The sequence below is a fragment of the Prionailurus bengalensis genome, chromosome B1, assembly GCF_016509475.1.
Source record: "Prionailurus bengalensis isolate Pbe53 chromosome B1, Fcat_Pben_1.1_paternal_pri, whole genome shotgun sequence".
Classification (NCBI taxonomy): Eukaryota; Metazoa; Chordata; class Mammalia; order Carnivora; family Felidae; genus Prionailurus; species Prionailurus bengalensis.
The window spans coordinates 195141618-195157678 of record NC_057344.1 but is presented as its reverse complement, the minus strand read 5'-3'; the positions used below and the strand labels follow the sequence as shown (position 1 = coordinate 195157678).

The window sequence follows — 16061 nt, the reverse complement described above, 5'->3', positions numbered from 1 at the left end:
CTGACTGTGTGACCTTCCGCTAGTCACTTAACCTCTCTGTGCTCATGTGTAAATTGAGGATAATGTTAGTATCTATTTTATAGGATTGTTGAAAGGATTAAATGAGCTCATACACTTAGAGAGCACATGAACCAGTGTCTCGTGCATAGTTAATGCTCGACAAATGTTTGCAATTTTGCCACTATTGTTTAAAACGGTAGAAAAGAAAAGGGTCTGACCCTTTTACAAGCGTGTGTGGAATGAAAGAAGCCATATTTCTAGTGGGAAGGGCTCAAAATACTTGAGTTAGAAACAAAATGTATGGGGGTGCCTGGGTGGCTCAGTCGGTTAAGCGGCCAACTTCGGCCCGGGTCACGAATTTGCTTTCGTGAGTTCGAGCCCCGCGCCGGGCTCTGTGCTGACAGCTCAGAACCTGGAGCCTGCTTCGGATTCTGTGTCTCCCTCTCTCTCTGCTCCTCCCCTGATCATGCTCTGTCTGTCTGTCTCTCTCAAAAATAAATAAAGATTAAAAAAAGTTAAAAAAAAAAAAACCAAAATGTATGAACTAGGACTTTCTGTACCTACATTTAGAGCAGTTCAAAGCCAACAACACATGGCCTGAGTAGAGGGCAGCTTTTAGGGATATTAGCTTTCAACTAGCATTAATAAGCTGTTTAGCCCATTTTGACTGAGGGGCAGCCTGGAACAGTCAATGTCAGGATGATGGCCTTGTTCTGTACACACAGTAAAATAAATGTTTGGGTAAGTGGAGTTTACACTAGTTAAATGCTAAACAGAGTATTTAACTTGTAACTTGGAGTTTATAACTTCCTTTATCCCTTGCTTTGAAGGTTGCTTGTGAAATCTGACAGTGACTTAGTGGACAATTTTCTTAATAAATGCAAGCATTTTTAAAGATGGGGAATAAATGTTTTCAGCATCTATTTCTGTCACTAATCTTTCTACGGTTTCCAATTTACTTAGCCCGATGGCACACAATTTTTAAACCTTCACTTTATCGTGTTCCCAACTGACATTTAGCTAGATTAGTTTTGCAAGAGAGAGAAAGCGGGGATTTACGTTTAATATAAAAATACCCATCATTTGTCGAGCACTTTTTATAGTGTCAGGCCCTGCTCTGCATTTTTTGCATATATTGCCTCATTTAATCTTCTAAGAATCTTTCAAGGCAGCTATCTGTGTTAGAGTATTTGACATTAGCCGACTCTGACAAGCCCCCAAACTCAGTGGGGAGACACAGCATAGGTTTATACATTTTCCCACAATGTCTGATGCCGTCATGTGGTTCCCCCAGGCAGCATCTTCTAAGGGATGCCTCAGGGTTTGGGTGCCCTCTACCCTGCAGCTCCAGCACCTTCGCTTCCTGCCAAATGGAGAGAGAAGAGGGAAAAATGTGCCCTAGGCACACCACCGCTAACTACCTGAGCCCCAAATGAACCCTCCCTTAGCCCTGCTCACGTCCCATTGGCCAGAAATCAGTCACATGGTCCACCCAACCTCAGAGGCGGCTAGGAAGCAGGGAGGAATACTTGACATCACTAAATTTTAAACCTACCTGCCATAATTTACCCTTCTGGTCACTAAATACCTATTTTCTCCCCTCTTTCCTTATATATAAGGAAGAGAACGCAAACACAGAATCCGTGACTCTTCGGATTCCATCTGGTCATTGCACCCAGCTCAAAGCGCAGACTTCCGAGATATGTGAGGCGCTTGTCAAAAGTCCGGATCTGCCATTTCTCCATCCAGTGGTCTATAAATTAAAAGGAAAGGGATCTCTATCACCCAAAAAGACAGGTTTCCTCCATCATGCTCGCCCTCTCTCTCTCTCTCTGTCTCTCTCTCTCTCTCACACACACACACACACACACACACACATACACACACACACACACGTGCACACACGCACACACACTCTACAAATGGAGTAACAGTGATGATAGAACTACAACAAAAAAGGTCCCTTCAGAGAGATACCCAACAGCCATTGATGCCATATCTCGCCAGGCAGAAATAGGGAAAGGTTCAGGTTATGGGCCTAGCTCCGTTTTCTGGGGAGAGCTCCCTTGTCCGTTTTTCTCTGTGACCATCAGTTCGTCCTTCTGGGAGTCTCCCTTTGCTACCCCCGAGCTGTGTATTGGGGAGCCAGCCCTCCGTACAGCCAATAGTTCACCTGCTGGAGGGAGCGGTTGTTTTTTCAGTCTTGAAAGATACTCTGAGTACCGGCTTATAGTTATTTCAGCGACAGAAAGTCCTCAAAAAAAATTTGTAGCTTCCTAAAAACCATGAAGTTTAGGTACTGTCTCTCTATTCCCTTTTATTTCTGTGTAGAGTTTAGCCATGTCCTTCCGGGGCTCATCTCATTCTCGAAATACCTTGCAAAATGCAGTCAATAGCAGCCAACACACACGGCGGATGTTTTCCCCCCAGCCTCGCGTCCTAGAGCTGCCGGGTGACTCGCACAGATGGCTGTGCACGTTATCACAGATGTCGGTTTCACCACATGTGTCTGTTGGGGCAAAACCTGGCACTTTACTCGTCCAGACTCCGGTATCCATTTCCTTGCCACTCAGCTCCTGACGACCCGGCCAGTGACACCGAGCGTAGGTTTTTATTACGGCAGCACCCTACGTCCATTACCAATTTTGGTATTGATCACAGAGACAACACTAGCCGCTGTGGTCAATCGCAGTGACTCACAATAGGTCCTGCTGAGGGACCCATAGGTAGTGAGGTGCTGAGTTAACGGTCGTTGAGTAAATGCAGCATTGTGTGTCTCTATACAATTAGGTTATTTAGCATATTTGTATTTAATCTTTCACAATTAAGCAAACAAATTCCTAAGGAAATTAAGTGCATATTCAAGGTCACAAAATGGAAAATCATAGATCAAGGTCCGGGACACTACCTGTACTCGTGCCTATAGACGTCTCTTCAGTAGTAGCCAGAGCGAAAATAGACTCGACCTTTTTCTCTGCTTTCATAGGAAAGAAAATCTGAAACCTGACCGCTTCCCTGCAGTTGTAGATCCTTTCTGTCTTTGTGCTATTTCAGTCAGAGGTATTATCCTCTGTCTATGGCATAACAGTTCCTTTAGGTGAGTCAAAAAACACAGTGGAAAATAATCTATAGTTTTAAAATAATGAATGAGGTTTTTGTCCTGTAATTTGTTCATGTAAGTTTACATACTTAATAGCATACTTAATAGACTGCACCTGTGTCCGTATCTCTATTCTCCACCAAATGGTTTACTTATTTAACTAATGTTTGCTATATTCATCGAGGAGATTTTACTATACCATAACCATTCATTAAGTCTGGCAAGGGCACACATTGTCCTGTTTACTCTCTGCATAAGCTTTGACATATCCCTCCCCAGTGCAAACCCAAATTGTCAAAACTGTCGAATGATCTGAACCCAAATGATACTTTATTCATGCGGCATGTATTTATTGAGGACTTATTATCTCTCGGGAACTGAGCGAGACCTGCTTTAAGATATACTATAAATATTTTTTAAATCATCATTTTCAGCTGGCCACACTTTAAGTTGGCTATAATTTGAAATCACAAATGCTCAGGGTGTGTGTGTGTGTGTGGGTGTGTGCGCGCGCGCGCACGGGCGCGTGGGTGTTTCATGGCAGGTGGGGAAGGGTGGTGGCACTAGTAAAATCAGTAACACTGTATGTCACAAGACTTATATCCCGCTGCATGGACACACTCTGCAAAGTAAATATCCCTCCTGGAGTTTATGATTCACATTCAGGATGCAGGTTAACATAAGCCCGATGCGAATGACGTCATTTTAGGTATGTTCTCCCTTTTATGAAAACATCACATACACTAATTTTACGTTTTCAAGCAGACAAATTAGGGAAGAATTGCGTGGAAATAATTGTGTTGGCAAACGTGACGTCTAAACCTAATGTCACCAGGAGTAACCATCTATAAGTTGAGACAGAAACTTCCTTATGTGCTTTTATGCATCCAGTGAAGCGATGCCATTTGGTCTCCAGGCACCGCTTGAAAAGGCAAAGCAGCTTCAAGCGCCACAGTGAGAAGAGCTACGGATAAAAGAGAGAAACAGAATTGCTCAGATACCTGAAACCTTTGCCTCTCGCTTGCCTCAGCCTGGAGTTTGCGGAAGAAATTCACCCACTCCCACTCCTGCCTAACGAGCGTATATATTAAGCTCTTTGAAATGTGAGTATTATGGGAAGGATCGCAGTTGCTTTAAATTATAGACGTTGGCAAGTGGCGGGGAGGAGCAGGAGGTTGTTTAAACTGAGAAAGACAGTTGCAAAACTTCATGCAACAGCATGAGCTCCAAGCTTCAAACACATTCTCGTGCTCAGAAGAGCACTTTATTTTTCACCGAGTTACTTTTTGTATTGTTTCGAAGCGGCTTCGAATAATATACACATATTCCTGCTTTCAATTTTTTAATGGTTTCTAAATTCATGGGACAACCAAAGCAAGAAAGCCTCATGTCTTGGGGGAAATGTTGATAGCAGCAACGCCTAGAAAAGGTAAGCTCCTATTTTCATTGCACTTTTTCTCTTTTTCCCTCCTGTTTGGCCTTCGTCAAAAATATATACTGGAAGAACTTAAGACAGCTACTTGTAAAGAAGGGGGGAACTTGTAGAAAGTACGTCAACAAATGATAAATCAAGAGGTTGGAAAACCTCAGCGATCATGCCTTCTCCTGCCTTCTATTCCGCTTGACCCAAACCTCTGTGAAATAGCTTTGACTATTTGAAAAAATGTCATTTCTCTCAGAAAATGTGCGCAGGTCCTCCGAATTTCCAGCCTGATGCACCCCACATTCACTAGTGGGGTGATGGGCTCATTTATTGCCCAGGTCAGAGGATCCGTGTTTTTTTGTCCGGTTGTATGTAAGTCAACTTCCGGAGCTGTGATCTTTCTATTAACTCAGAAACCATTCCCAGGGAAGATTTTAATATCTTTCCAAAAATTCTCTTAAGTGTGGTTACTATGACTTCTTATAAACTTGTTTTGCAGAATATGGTTTTAAAAGTTAAATAAATCACTTGGCTTTTCCTTTGTAACAACGCGAGAGGATGTTACAGCTATTATGTCCTGGGAGAAAAAAAAGTCCAATTCCAAGTTTGTGCATTCCGGTTGTCGTTGACTGACAATGCTAGTGTCTGGGTAGGGTGGCTGTGCCTTCTCGACTGTGCCTCAGATACAGGTAGGGAGCAGAGAGACTCAGATATTCCTCGGTTTTCTATTGCATTGGTCCTACGGGAAGTATGCTGTGGTTTGAGGTAGAAAGGTGCAAAAATGTGTGGTGTGTTATTCCTATTTCCCTGGAAAAGTCTCTGTTATCAGATTTCCCATCTTTCTGAGGCAGAATTCCAGGTGCAAAGAACTAGCTATCCACAGAGATCTAAGTCCAAATTCTTCCAGCAGGCTGCGATTTGAACAGAGCTGTGCGTTCCTTCCTCCACACACACATATGTACTCACAGGCGGAGGTTACAGAGCCCCGTGGGTTGGACCGAGCTGGAGGGGTCTGGGGCCTCCAGGCAAGCGCGGTCTACACAACCCACTGGTACAGAAGCAGGACGGATATCCCCTAGGCCTGGGTGAGAAGGCGAGGCTCTGCCCCGGGAAGCGGACTTGGGTTGGGAAGGGTTCTACCTGCTTTGCCGGACCAGCTGCTGCCCTGTTTCTGGGATATTTTTTTTTTTTTACTTCTGTGTCAAATTCTGATTATGTAAAGTGGATTATGGTGGCCTCCCCTAGCTTTTGTGGTCTCAGTGAAAAGAAAGAGGTTAAGATCAAAAGAAAGACGTTGTGAGCAGAGAGACGGCAGCTAGATCATTGCAAGGTGGTCAAGGGAAACTGCCAGCTCCTTTCTCCATCCCCAGCTGTTAGTGGAGGGAGGGATCCGTGCCTGCCACCCTGCTGTCCTTCTCCCCGTGTCTTCCCGGCTCTCTCTTCCTCCTTCCATTTCTGTCCACACCGGCCATGCAATCTCAAGAGAGGGAGCAGCGAGTTGGACAAACAAGATTATTACCATCTCCTCCTCTCCACCAGTCCCAGGCCAGTTGGGGAAGCCCCCACCCTATTTGGAGGGGGGGGTCTCCAGGACCCCACCCCATGACCTCATCACAGGCAGCCGGGGAGCTGGGATGGCCAGCAGTTGCATGGCGCCTGAGTGCACCCTGGGGAAGGGTGCGGCCCAGAAATGCGCAGTGTGGCATGACGTGGCTGCTGGGGAGTGGGGCGCGGACTTCCTATGATGGGCTCTCGTGGAGGCTGGCGGCATTTCTGGAAGCCAGGCCCGCCAGGCCCCACCTCTGGGCCTGAGAAGGCCCAAAGAAGACAAAAACAAAAAGGCAATTAGCGTTGCTAATGAAGCCCCAGGCCAGCTGACTCATCTGAGGCACAGCCACTGGGGGGCTTTGTAATGAAACCTGGACAACACCCTGGAAAGGACAGGTCAGGGTTGTCCCCAGAAGGACACTGATGAGAGGCCGATGTGACCTAATCGTGCTCCTCACCTCGGAGACGCTGGGGAGAGGCAACATCTGCGAGGCACAGAGGGAGGACGCTGTTAACTAGTGAACTGCCAAGCAGCTCAGGAACCATGCTGTCCGAACCTGGGAAGGTTTGGAACCAGACTCAGCCCAGGTTGGCAGCTACAATCACACCCCCATGTCTGAAGAGCCCCAGGCTGAGGAATCAACCCCCCCAGAGCAGCAGGGAAGATCATGATTCACTAAGCTCTGAGTGTCCACTCTGTGCCAGAAACTTTACCAAGGCTCTTTGAACATGGCCCTAGACAGACAGACCACACTTGGAGAACACAGAAGGGCTTTGCACATCAACCCGCTGACATCAAAGAAAGCTCCTCATAGAGTTGCATCTGAACTAGACCTTGGAGGAGGAGTAAAAGATCAGGAGACAAGGGGGGCAAGCATGCAGGCAGAGGTCAGTGAGCAAAGGTGCAGAAGTGGAAAGTTCATGGCTCCTCCCGTGAACCAAGTAGCTTGGGAAGGCGAGGCTCTGTTTCCCAAAGTTCATCCCAAGGAACAACACTTTCATGGGCTGTTCATAAGAGGATAACCAAAAGCATTTCATGGTCAGGCAAATCCAAGGATGTGGAAAGCCATGCACCACAGTGGACCAGAACTCGGGTGCTGGGGTGACAAAGGTCTGATTCAAATCCCAGCCCTAACTCTTAACTGCCGTGAGAACTTGGACCATTCGAGCATCAGTTTCTTCATCTGTTAAGTGAGGATCATAATTACATCCATTCTTAAAGGGGCTAAGGCATTTGGAAGATTAAGTTAAAGAATTCAAAGGAATTCTCATATAGGAGCTCAGTGAATGTTAGCTACTCTTGTTAGCTGTTAAGACCTGGTTTCTTTACTGCAGGACTTCACATACATTTCAGTTTCCTACTGCCCCCTCTGTCTTTCCTTGAGCGGGTCATTAGAATCTAATGTTTTCCATAAGAGATTCTTAAGGACTGAGAATAAACTGAGGGTTGATGGGGGGTGGGAGGGAGGGGAAAGTGGGTGATGGGCATGGGGGAGGGCACCTGTTGGGATGAGCACTGGGTGTTGTATGGAAACCAATTTGACAATAAATTTCATATTAACAAAAATAAAAAATAAAAAAATCAAGTTAAAAAAAAAGAATCTAATGTTTTCATTAGAACTTAAAACCATGTCCCCCCACCCCCACCCCGCAAGGCGTATTGCACAAAACATGGAATACGGAATGCCTGCTGGAAAATGGCGAGGCTGAGTTGATCCAGTTGGTTGAGGCCACCGGGCCTTCAAGAGCATGCATTTCCCGAGATTACTCTACCGGCCTCTTCACACACTGTCTTCCATGTTTGTGTGAAACAAAAGCCCCACGACTGGGATTCTCATATCTAAAGAAATCGACTTTTTTTTTTTTAAATATGGTCACCTTTTAGAGGGAAGAGAAAAGGGACATCCAAGAAAATTGTTGTCATACCCAAATGTTACACCTAAAAGGTCAGCTTTTGCCTGTGGTTTGACGGTGTACCTCACAGGGGGCAACGCACAGGACACAAGCTAACCAAAACATGATCCCACCTTCAAGGAGTTACCGATCTCATGGGGACAATAACACGTGGGTTCCAACATCTAAAATGCAAAAGTATGGGGTGCCTGGGTGGCTCAGTCAGTTAAGCAGCTGACTTCGGCTCCGGTCATGATCTCACAGTTTGTGAGTTTGAGTCCCGAGTCGGGCTCTCTGCTGACAGCTCAAAGCCTGGAGCCAGCTTCACATTCTGTGTGTGTCTCTCTCTCTCTGCCCCTCTCCCATTCACCTCTGTCTTTCTCTCTCTCTCGAAAATAAATAAACATAAAAAATTTTGTAAACGCAAAACTAGATTTACAAGAAGGACTATGGGAGCTCAAAGGGAGTGGGAGCTCACAGCAAAGGAGCCTTCAGCTCCCTGGAATAATCAAAGTAATGTGTAACATTCTTTGATGTTTACCATGTACAAGTGACTAGGCCTAGTACTCCACAGTATGACCGGCCCATGTGCCCTTCATAAGGCTTCACGGTGGGTGTGGGCTTGTGCATCTCACAGATGAGAAAACGGAGCCATAGAGAAATTCGGTAGCCTGCATGAGATGTCCTAGGAAGTAAGGGGCAGAATACACTCTCAAACTCAGCCCCATCGAGGGCTCTGTATCCCTCACCCAGCGAAGACTCCTCACAGGAGCTACTATGTAATTTGGCCTTAAAGGATGCAGAGGGATTGATAGGAGGGGTATTCCAGGCAGCAAGAATATTAGTAAAAGTATGAAAGAGGAAAGCATGGGGAATAGCAGGAAAGCCACCCTAGCAGAATAAAGTATATGAATAGAGAGCTGGGGGGGATGAGCTCAAAAAAAGAAAAAAAAGAAAAGAAAAGAAAGGGCAAGACTTTGTTGGAACAAGATCATAGAAAGCCTCGAACACCAAACCACAAAGTTTAGATTTTTTTAATGGAATAATCATTAGAAGTTTGTAAACAAGAAAGTAACTCCCTGGCAGTTCATTCGGATGATGATTTAAGACGATTAACCAGGGTCCAGAAGGGGCAGAGACTAAATCTCCAGTTAGGAAGTAGATATTTGTCCAGACAAGAGATGAGAGCAGCAGGGGTGTCACACGGCAGTTAAAGGGTGGAGATGCTCCTTGGGCCCAGTCCCCTTAAACTGTTTACACCACGGCCTTGACCATCCTAGTGGACTTGCTGAATGGCAGCCTCAAGGACTTGTTAAATCCGGATTCAAGCCCGTAAAATGTGAGGGAGTGGAGGATGGAAGGGACAGGAGGAACTGATTGACTTCCGAGGGCCTTCTGATACCTCAAACTCGATGGAGGTAGCCTGCCAAGCACTTTTATGAAAACCACTAACTGTATAGTTCCCTATCCAATCACCTTTCCGGACTGGTCTTTCATATCAAGCAGGCACATTTCCAAGAGAACTTGAGGGTGTGCAAAAGTTTGGCGAGTTCACAGCCATGGCAATTACAGAGTAGTGGTGTTGGCACGCAGTGATTGCGGGAGGGTGTATTTCAATGTATCCCTTTGGGAGAAACATTTATCCATCATCCTGGCCGTGTTCCTTCTGCAACATTCAGCTGCCTACCTCCGGTGACCGCGGAGTCCTGCATCTCATACGACGTCAGGACCTTGCGGGGCTCCAAATGGTAGTTACTCCTATAGATGTCGTGTGACCTCCTCCAGCTCCCAAAGAGGTGGTCAGCTTCCAGACAGTAGGAATTAATTCATCTTTGACTATCTGTTGCCTTACGGCCATGGTAGGTCTGACTCAGTTTACAAACGCATGTCTCCAAGAAGTGTCACATTTCCTTATTTTCTGATTTTCTTATTTTTAACTTATTATTTCAACTTATTTTCAACTTATTTTCTTATTTTCAACTTGAACCTGATCCCGAGTCCATGCCAGCAGGAACTTCAGTTTCTAAAGTTACCTGGCTCCTGTCCCCACAACCTCCAATACCAGGGTGGGCTTCCTTCACAGCAGTCATGCCCACTCTTATAAACTGCCTGTCTCTTAGATGTCTGTGGATTCTGCTTTCCAACTGGGGATCACCATCCAATCCAGGGACCTGGTGTCTGAGCAATCCTGGACCACCCAGAGCGAGCGTTTCCGCTTCTCACAGATGTACCCATCCCCGGGCTCTCAGTCTCCAGGTCAGGGTGAGGATCCCATCTCAAAGGTGCCCCAACTCCCATTCTCCCAACATATTCTCTTGGATTTGGACTTTCAGAAAATAAAGGAACAGGCGTCGTTGTCAAGAAATTTCTGCCTCCTGCTCTGCACAATCTTGAAACAAGGACACACAAAGGACCAGGCCACGGTCTTGGAGTAAGCTGGGGGTGGAGAACACAAATAAAGTTATTTTGTCACTCACCCTATAGGTGTTTAACAATCATCAGTGAAATGCATGCCCCAGTAACTGATGAAGTGGTTCCTTCAAAGTTTGTCACCAGAGGAGGTATTATTATGATCCGCTTAAGAGAGCCTTTTTGTGAAGCACCTACCATGCGCCAATGCTTTACATATACTGTGTCCATATCCCCATTTTTCAGATGAGGAGAAGTGAGCAGCTTACCTAAGATCCCACAAGCACACGGAGGTAGAGCAGGTATTTAAACTCAATTTGTGCCCATCTCCAAAACCCATACCCTGTCCACTCAGCCACATGGACTCCTGGAAAGGATTCCTATTTTCTGTCTGGCAGTCTAGAGGCCTGCTCTGGACAGGTGCCTTTTCTCACTAAAATTTGTTTTAAATGAAGATTATTTTTTCACCATGAACATAGTATGACTCCGCTCACTATAGTAATAATCCCATAGAACGATTTACTGCCCCAGCTCGTCATACAACTGTAGCGTGGAGTCAGACGTACTCCTGTCGGAAAGACAAGACCAAGGTAAGGTGGCTCGTCCAAGACCACAGAGGCAGAAGAGGGGTTAAACCCATGCTCGTCCGTCTCTACCTCCAAGTCAAGGAGAGGGAATTAGTCCTAATTAATGAAAGGCTAATTATAAAATAGCATTAAATATTTGCAGTTTAACAGACTTTTCATCTGCCAATAGCCATAGTTTACGCAGCCTCAGAACACATCCTACAGATGTAACCTAATGATATTTGAGAGCCATCAATAAGACACCAGTTGGTGGCCTTGCCAATCGCTAACGTCCTCAAAGCAGCTCATCCTCTGAAGGTGGTAAATAATTTTTTTCAGTTTTTTTTTTTGCACCATTAATTTTTTTTTTTAGAAAAGACTCTTGATGAAGTGATTTTTATCCCATTTCACTCTAAAATCTAATTGGACATCACTGGAATCTTTGTCAAGGGATCCCTTGAACTTACTACCACCCTTTTATGTCAGGTGAATTTCTATCAATTTCTCGGATCATTAGCATCTCCTCTTTTCCTTCACAACAGAGACCATATCCGTCGGGATGGTCTTGGAGAGCCTTTGAAAATTTGTCTTTGGACCACCCTCCTTGGGCACATTCATCCCACCTGCCCCCCATATACCCAGGTTTACCAAATACTACAGACTGGTGGCTGAAACAGCAGGAATTTTTGTCTCACAGAGGCTGGAAGTCTGAGATCGAGGTATCAGTAGGTTTGGTTTTTTTTCTGAGACCCCTCTGCGTGACTTGCAGAGGGCTGCTTTCTCCCTGTGTCCTCACCTGGTCTTTGTGCGGCCCTGGTATCTCTTTGGTGCCTAAATTTGCTCCTCTTAGGAGGATACCAGTCGAATTAGATTAGGACCCCCTTCCCCGGCCTCCTTTTACCCTTATCACAGCCTTCATGGCCTTACCTCCGAATACAGTCACATTCTGAGGTACTTCAACATGGAATTTCGGGGAGCCTCCGTTGAACCCAGAACAACCCAATGCCTGCACAGTGAAGTCCACAGTTTATCGGGCACCCCTTTTCTCTATGTGTCATATAGGTCTAAAGAATCTAGTCCAGGGGCACCTGGGTGGCTCAGTCGGTTAAGCATCTGACTTCGGCTCAGGTCATGGTCTCGCGGTCTGTGAGTTCGAGTCCCATGTAGGGCTCTGTGCTGACAGCTCAGAGCCTGGAGCCTGCTTCCGATTCTGTGTCTCCCTCGCTTTCTGCCCCTCCCCTACTCACACTCTGTCTGTCTGTGTCTCTCTCACAAATAAATAAACAAACGAAGAATCTAGGCCATTCCCTTGCCTTTGTGTGAATTACGCTGGATCCTATAAAATTGCTGAACTTCAACCCTTCCATACCTACCAAAGTGGCACTTTTATATGATTCTAATATAATCTGGAAACTTAACAAAAACTTTCATTTCTTGATGATGGTTTTATGTGCCAGGCCCTTAAAATGTCACACCAACTGTTGCTCGTGCCCCTGTTTGTCCCTGAGGCTGAGACAGAATGATATTCAGACTTTGAGAATGTATCCACAATACAGATCTCACCTCCAGCTTCAATGCCACCGATAACAAAAAGCTCACACTTAATAAGGCCGCCCCTTCCAGCAAAACACCATTGGTCAGCAGGAAGTTATTCTTTATTCTGCCTAGAATCTGGCCCTTATTAACGTCTCTCCATTAGTCCTTGTTCTGCCTTTTAGCAGTAGCAAGGATACGTCCAGTCTTTCTCTAGCATTTTAAATACTCGGAGGTGTCCCTCTGTGCCTTCCCACCCTCTCCCGGGTCTCCCTGCACTTACAGGGAGGGCTTTCCCCCTGGACACCATGGGGTTCACAGAGGATACCCGTGACCCTCTTGAAACAGACCTCCAGACCTGAACACCAGATTCCAGATAAGTTTCACGTCTTGGGCTGACTCCATGTCAACTTCCTGGGATGGAAGGTGACTACTTGCAGTCCTGCACTGAGAAAGGATCTGAACTCACTCTAGGGTTAGCAGGAAAGACTGTAGAATGAAATCAGTGAATTCTAAGGGAGAATCAGGGGCTTTCTAGAGTTGGTCGAACTACTACTCTGCATATTGCCTGACGGCCCCAGTTGCAGGGAGACTAATTTACGCTCTCTGATTTAAACACTCTGTTTTCCTCAATGCTAAATTTTGCATCAGCTTTGCTAGTGAACCCATCTCATAAAAAGACCATCTAAAACGCTCAGATTAGTTTTTACACTTACTTGTCCAAAGGGCTATTTTGACCCGTGTTATGGTCTTGCTTCTCTTCACGGTTAACTAGAAAAAAAAATGAAGAATCAGGAACTATGATCTCTGTGTGCCATTTTTAGCCCTAACCCTTCCTGATTGCGCAAGTTATTTGAACTCTGAGCCTCTGTTTGTTCATCGTGGAAGATGGGAATAATATATTCCTATCCCACTGGATTCACTGGAAGTATTCAATGAGATGTTAGAAAAGGTACACACGCTGGAAGGTGATGCAAATTTTTGTTACTGTTAGGCGCCTGGTATTTCTGGCCAGCCAATCTTTCCCTCGTCCTCCTTGTCTTCTGGAACTTCTTCTCACCGGACAAACTGACAACTAATAGGGAATTAAAACAAAAGTGCAAGCAAGAGAAACTAATGCACACCCCCAACTCAGTAAATAGACTTGTATGTGAATGAAAGGTGTCAAGGGAAAGGACTTCAGCCGAGATGGAAGCGTTGCCATGACGCTGTCAAAACAGAGTGACAAATAAAATTCAGATTGGCTCTCTTGGGCTTGATGTGACCAGTCGAGTCCCCGTGTGTGTGGCTTGTGATGGTTTGTGCTCACCATTGGCTCACCTGGTTCGACATTGTGGCTCTAACACTTTTGCCTCCGAAAGAAACTACACCTGCTTCTCAGTGTTCTCAGCAATACCTTAGCAGAGCTCGAATCAATACATTAAGCCAAGGGCTACAGCTACCTATTGGGGCTCACGGGAAGTGTGCATGAATGAATAAGCGTGTGGCAGAGACCCTGGCGACCTAGGACATCATGCTCCCCCTGAAGTGGGCAGACACCCCCCACTCTGGTGAGCTGTGTCCATGGGCCAACGTGGCCTCACGGTGTCAGATCTTCAGATTTTTCAAGAAAATCCATACATTTGGATTTATTTGTGAGATGTTCCTTTTTGAGAAACACTTGCCGGGGGCGCCTGGGTGGCTCGGTCGGTTAAGCATCAGACTTCAGCTCAGATCATGATCTCATGGTTCGTGAGTTCGAGCCCCGCGTCGGGCTCTGTGCTGACAGCTCAGAGCCTGGAACCTGCCTCGGATTCTGTGTCTGCCTCTCTCTCTGCCCTCCCCTGATCACACTCTCTCTCTCACTCTCTTTCTCTCAAAAATAAACATTTAAAAAACAAACAAACACACACCTGCTAGGTTTTTGACCCTTAGAAATGGCAATTTCATATGGTGCAACTCACTATAATCTGCAGACAGAAACAAAGTTCCCATTTTCTTGTTGTGTGGGAAATTTCAAGAGCCTTCGCTTTTCCAAGAAATTTCCTAAATAAACATGTACACAGACATGCACAACACTAACGGCAATACTTAAACGAGGGCACCTGCTGCCCAGAAGGTGCTCGTGTGGTAGGGCTTTCTGGAATCCTTTACGCATCCCTAATAAGGCTGATACTGCTTACCATTTCTTACAAATGAGACCAAAGCCTCCCCATTGGTTAGCGGTGACACCTCCGTACATGAGCATATAATCCCCTGGCCAACAAAGCTTGGACCCTTATGTCTTTTGGATCAGAGGAGGAAGTGTAAAACACAGGTCACCCCAGAAGTGGGCAGGTTGAGGTGAATGCTAATTCTCCTGGACTCTTGTGGTAACCGCCAATCTCCTACCCCTTGTATTCGTGCACTTGGGCCACTGTAACAGAATGATGCCACAGGCTGGGGACTTGGACAACAGAAATCTCTCTTCTCATAGTTCTGGAGGCTGGAAGTCCAAGAGCCAGGTCCCAGCAGGGCTGGTTTCTAGCAAAAACCCTCTTTCTGCCTCACAGACACCAGCTTTCTTGCTGCGTCCTCACATGACAGAGAGAGAGAGAGAGATCTGTCTCCCCCTCTTATAAGGACACCAGTCCTATTGGATTAGGCGCCCACCTCCATAACCTTCTTTACCTTAATTACCTCCCTAAAGGTCTTGTCTCCAGGTACAGTCACATTGAAGGTTAGGGCTTCAACATACGAATGGCGGCAGACATCATTAAGGCCCTAACACCCCAAACCCTTTCCACGGACACTGCACCTCTTCTGCCATTTTGTTCATTGCCAGCCACACCCTCTGACCCCCACCCGCCTGCCTGCCTCACCTGGCCAGCTCCCTTTTCATCGCACACTTCTTTCAGACCACACTGTCTCTCTTTTCTCCCTTTCCCAACCTCCTTCCCCTTCCCCGTTCTCTGCCTATTTCTCCCTTCTTCTGTTTTTCTTGCCATCTTTCGCTGCCTTCTTGCCTTCTCTTTCTGCTTTTCTTGCCTTCTCTTTCGCTGCGGCCGTCACCTTCTCCAAAATCCCATTCTCACCCCATTTTCTCCTCGCCCTCTTCTTCACACATCCCCTTCAAGCCTACATTCCATGTTTGTGTGTGCGCGCTCCATAACCAGGGTGCCTAGCCCAGTGCCTGCTAAACAACAGAAACCCCGTAAATGTCAGTGTACCCCCCCCCCGCACACACACAGGATTTGAGGCACGTTCAAAGAGAAGGGCGAATGAAGCGGTTTACGTGGAAATAGAAAATCAAAGCCATGAGAGGAAGGAGGGACAAAATGTGTGAACCACGAGGACCGATCTGGACTGTGATTGAGCGTGAAATTTCACTTCCTGGCAGCCGAACCCAATCTCTCCAGACTTCGAGCAACTCGTGCGTTCTCTGGTGTGCTCAGGGTGCGGACTGCAGAAACGGGGCCACCTCCCATTCCGTTGCCCTGAGCCCGTCGGGCCTTGGAACAACTGTCTTTCCCCACATGTCAGCTCACTTCTCAGGACTGGCTCTCCACAGCTGTGTTGTGTTAAAATCTCACTCACATCCTATTTAAATGTTGTTTTGTGCTGTAACACA

At 46.2% G+C, this 16061-nt stretch overlaps 1 protein-coding gene across 1 annotated transcript in view; it reads left to right on the top strand.

The window, feature by feature from the left end:
* Positions 1–4012: 4012 nt before the first annotated feature.
* The window catches only part of C1QTNF7 (C1q and TNF related 7), a 107200-nt gene continuing 95151 nt past the window's right edge, over positions 4013–16061 (top strand). The window contains exon 1 of the mRNA XM_043572938.1: positions 4013–4529. Within this exon, the coding sequence (XP_043428873.1) occupies positions 4502–4529 (28 nt within the window). The 5' untranslated portion in view covers positions 4013–4501. The remainder of the gene's footprint in view (positions 4530–16061) is intronic.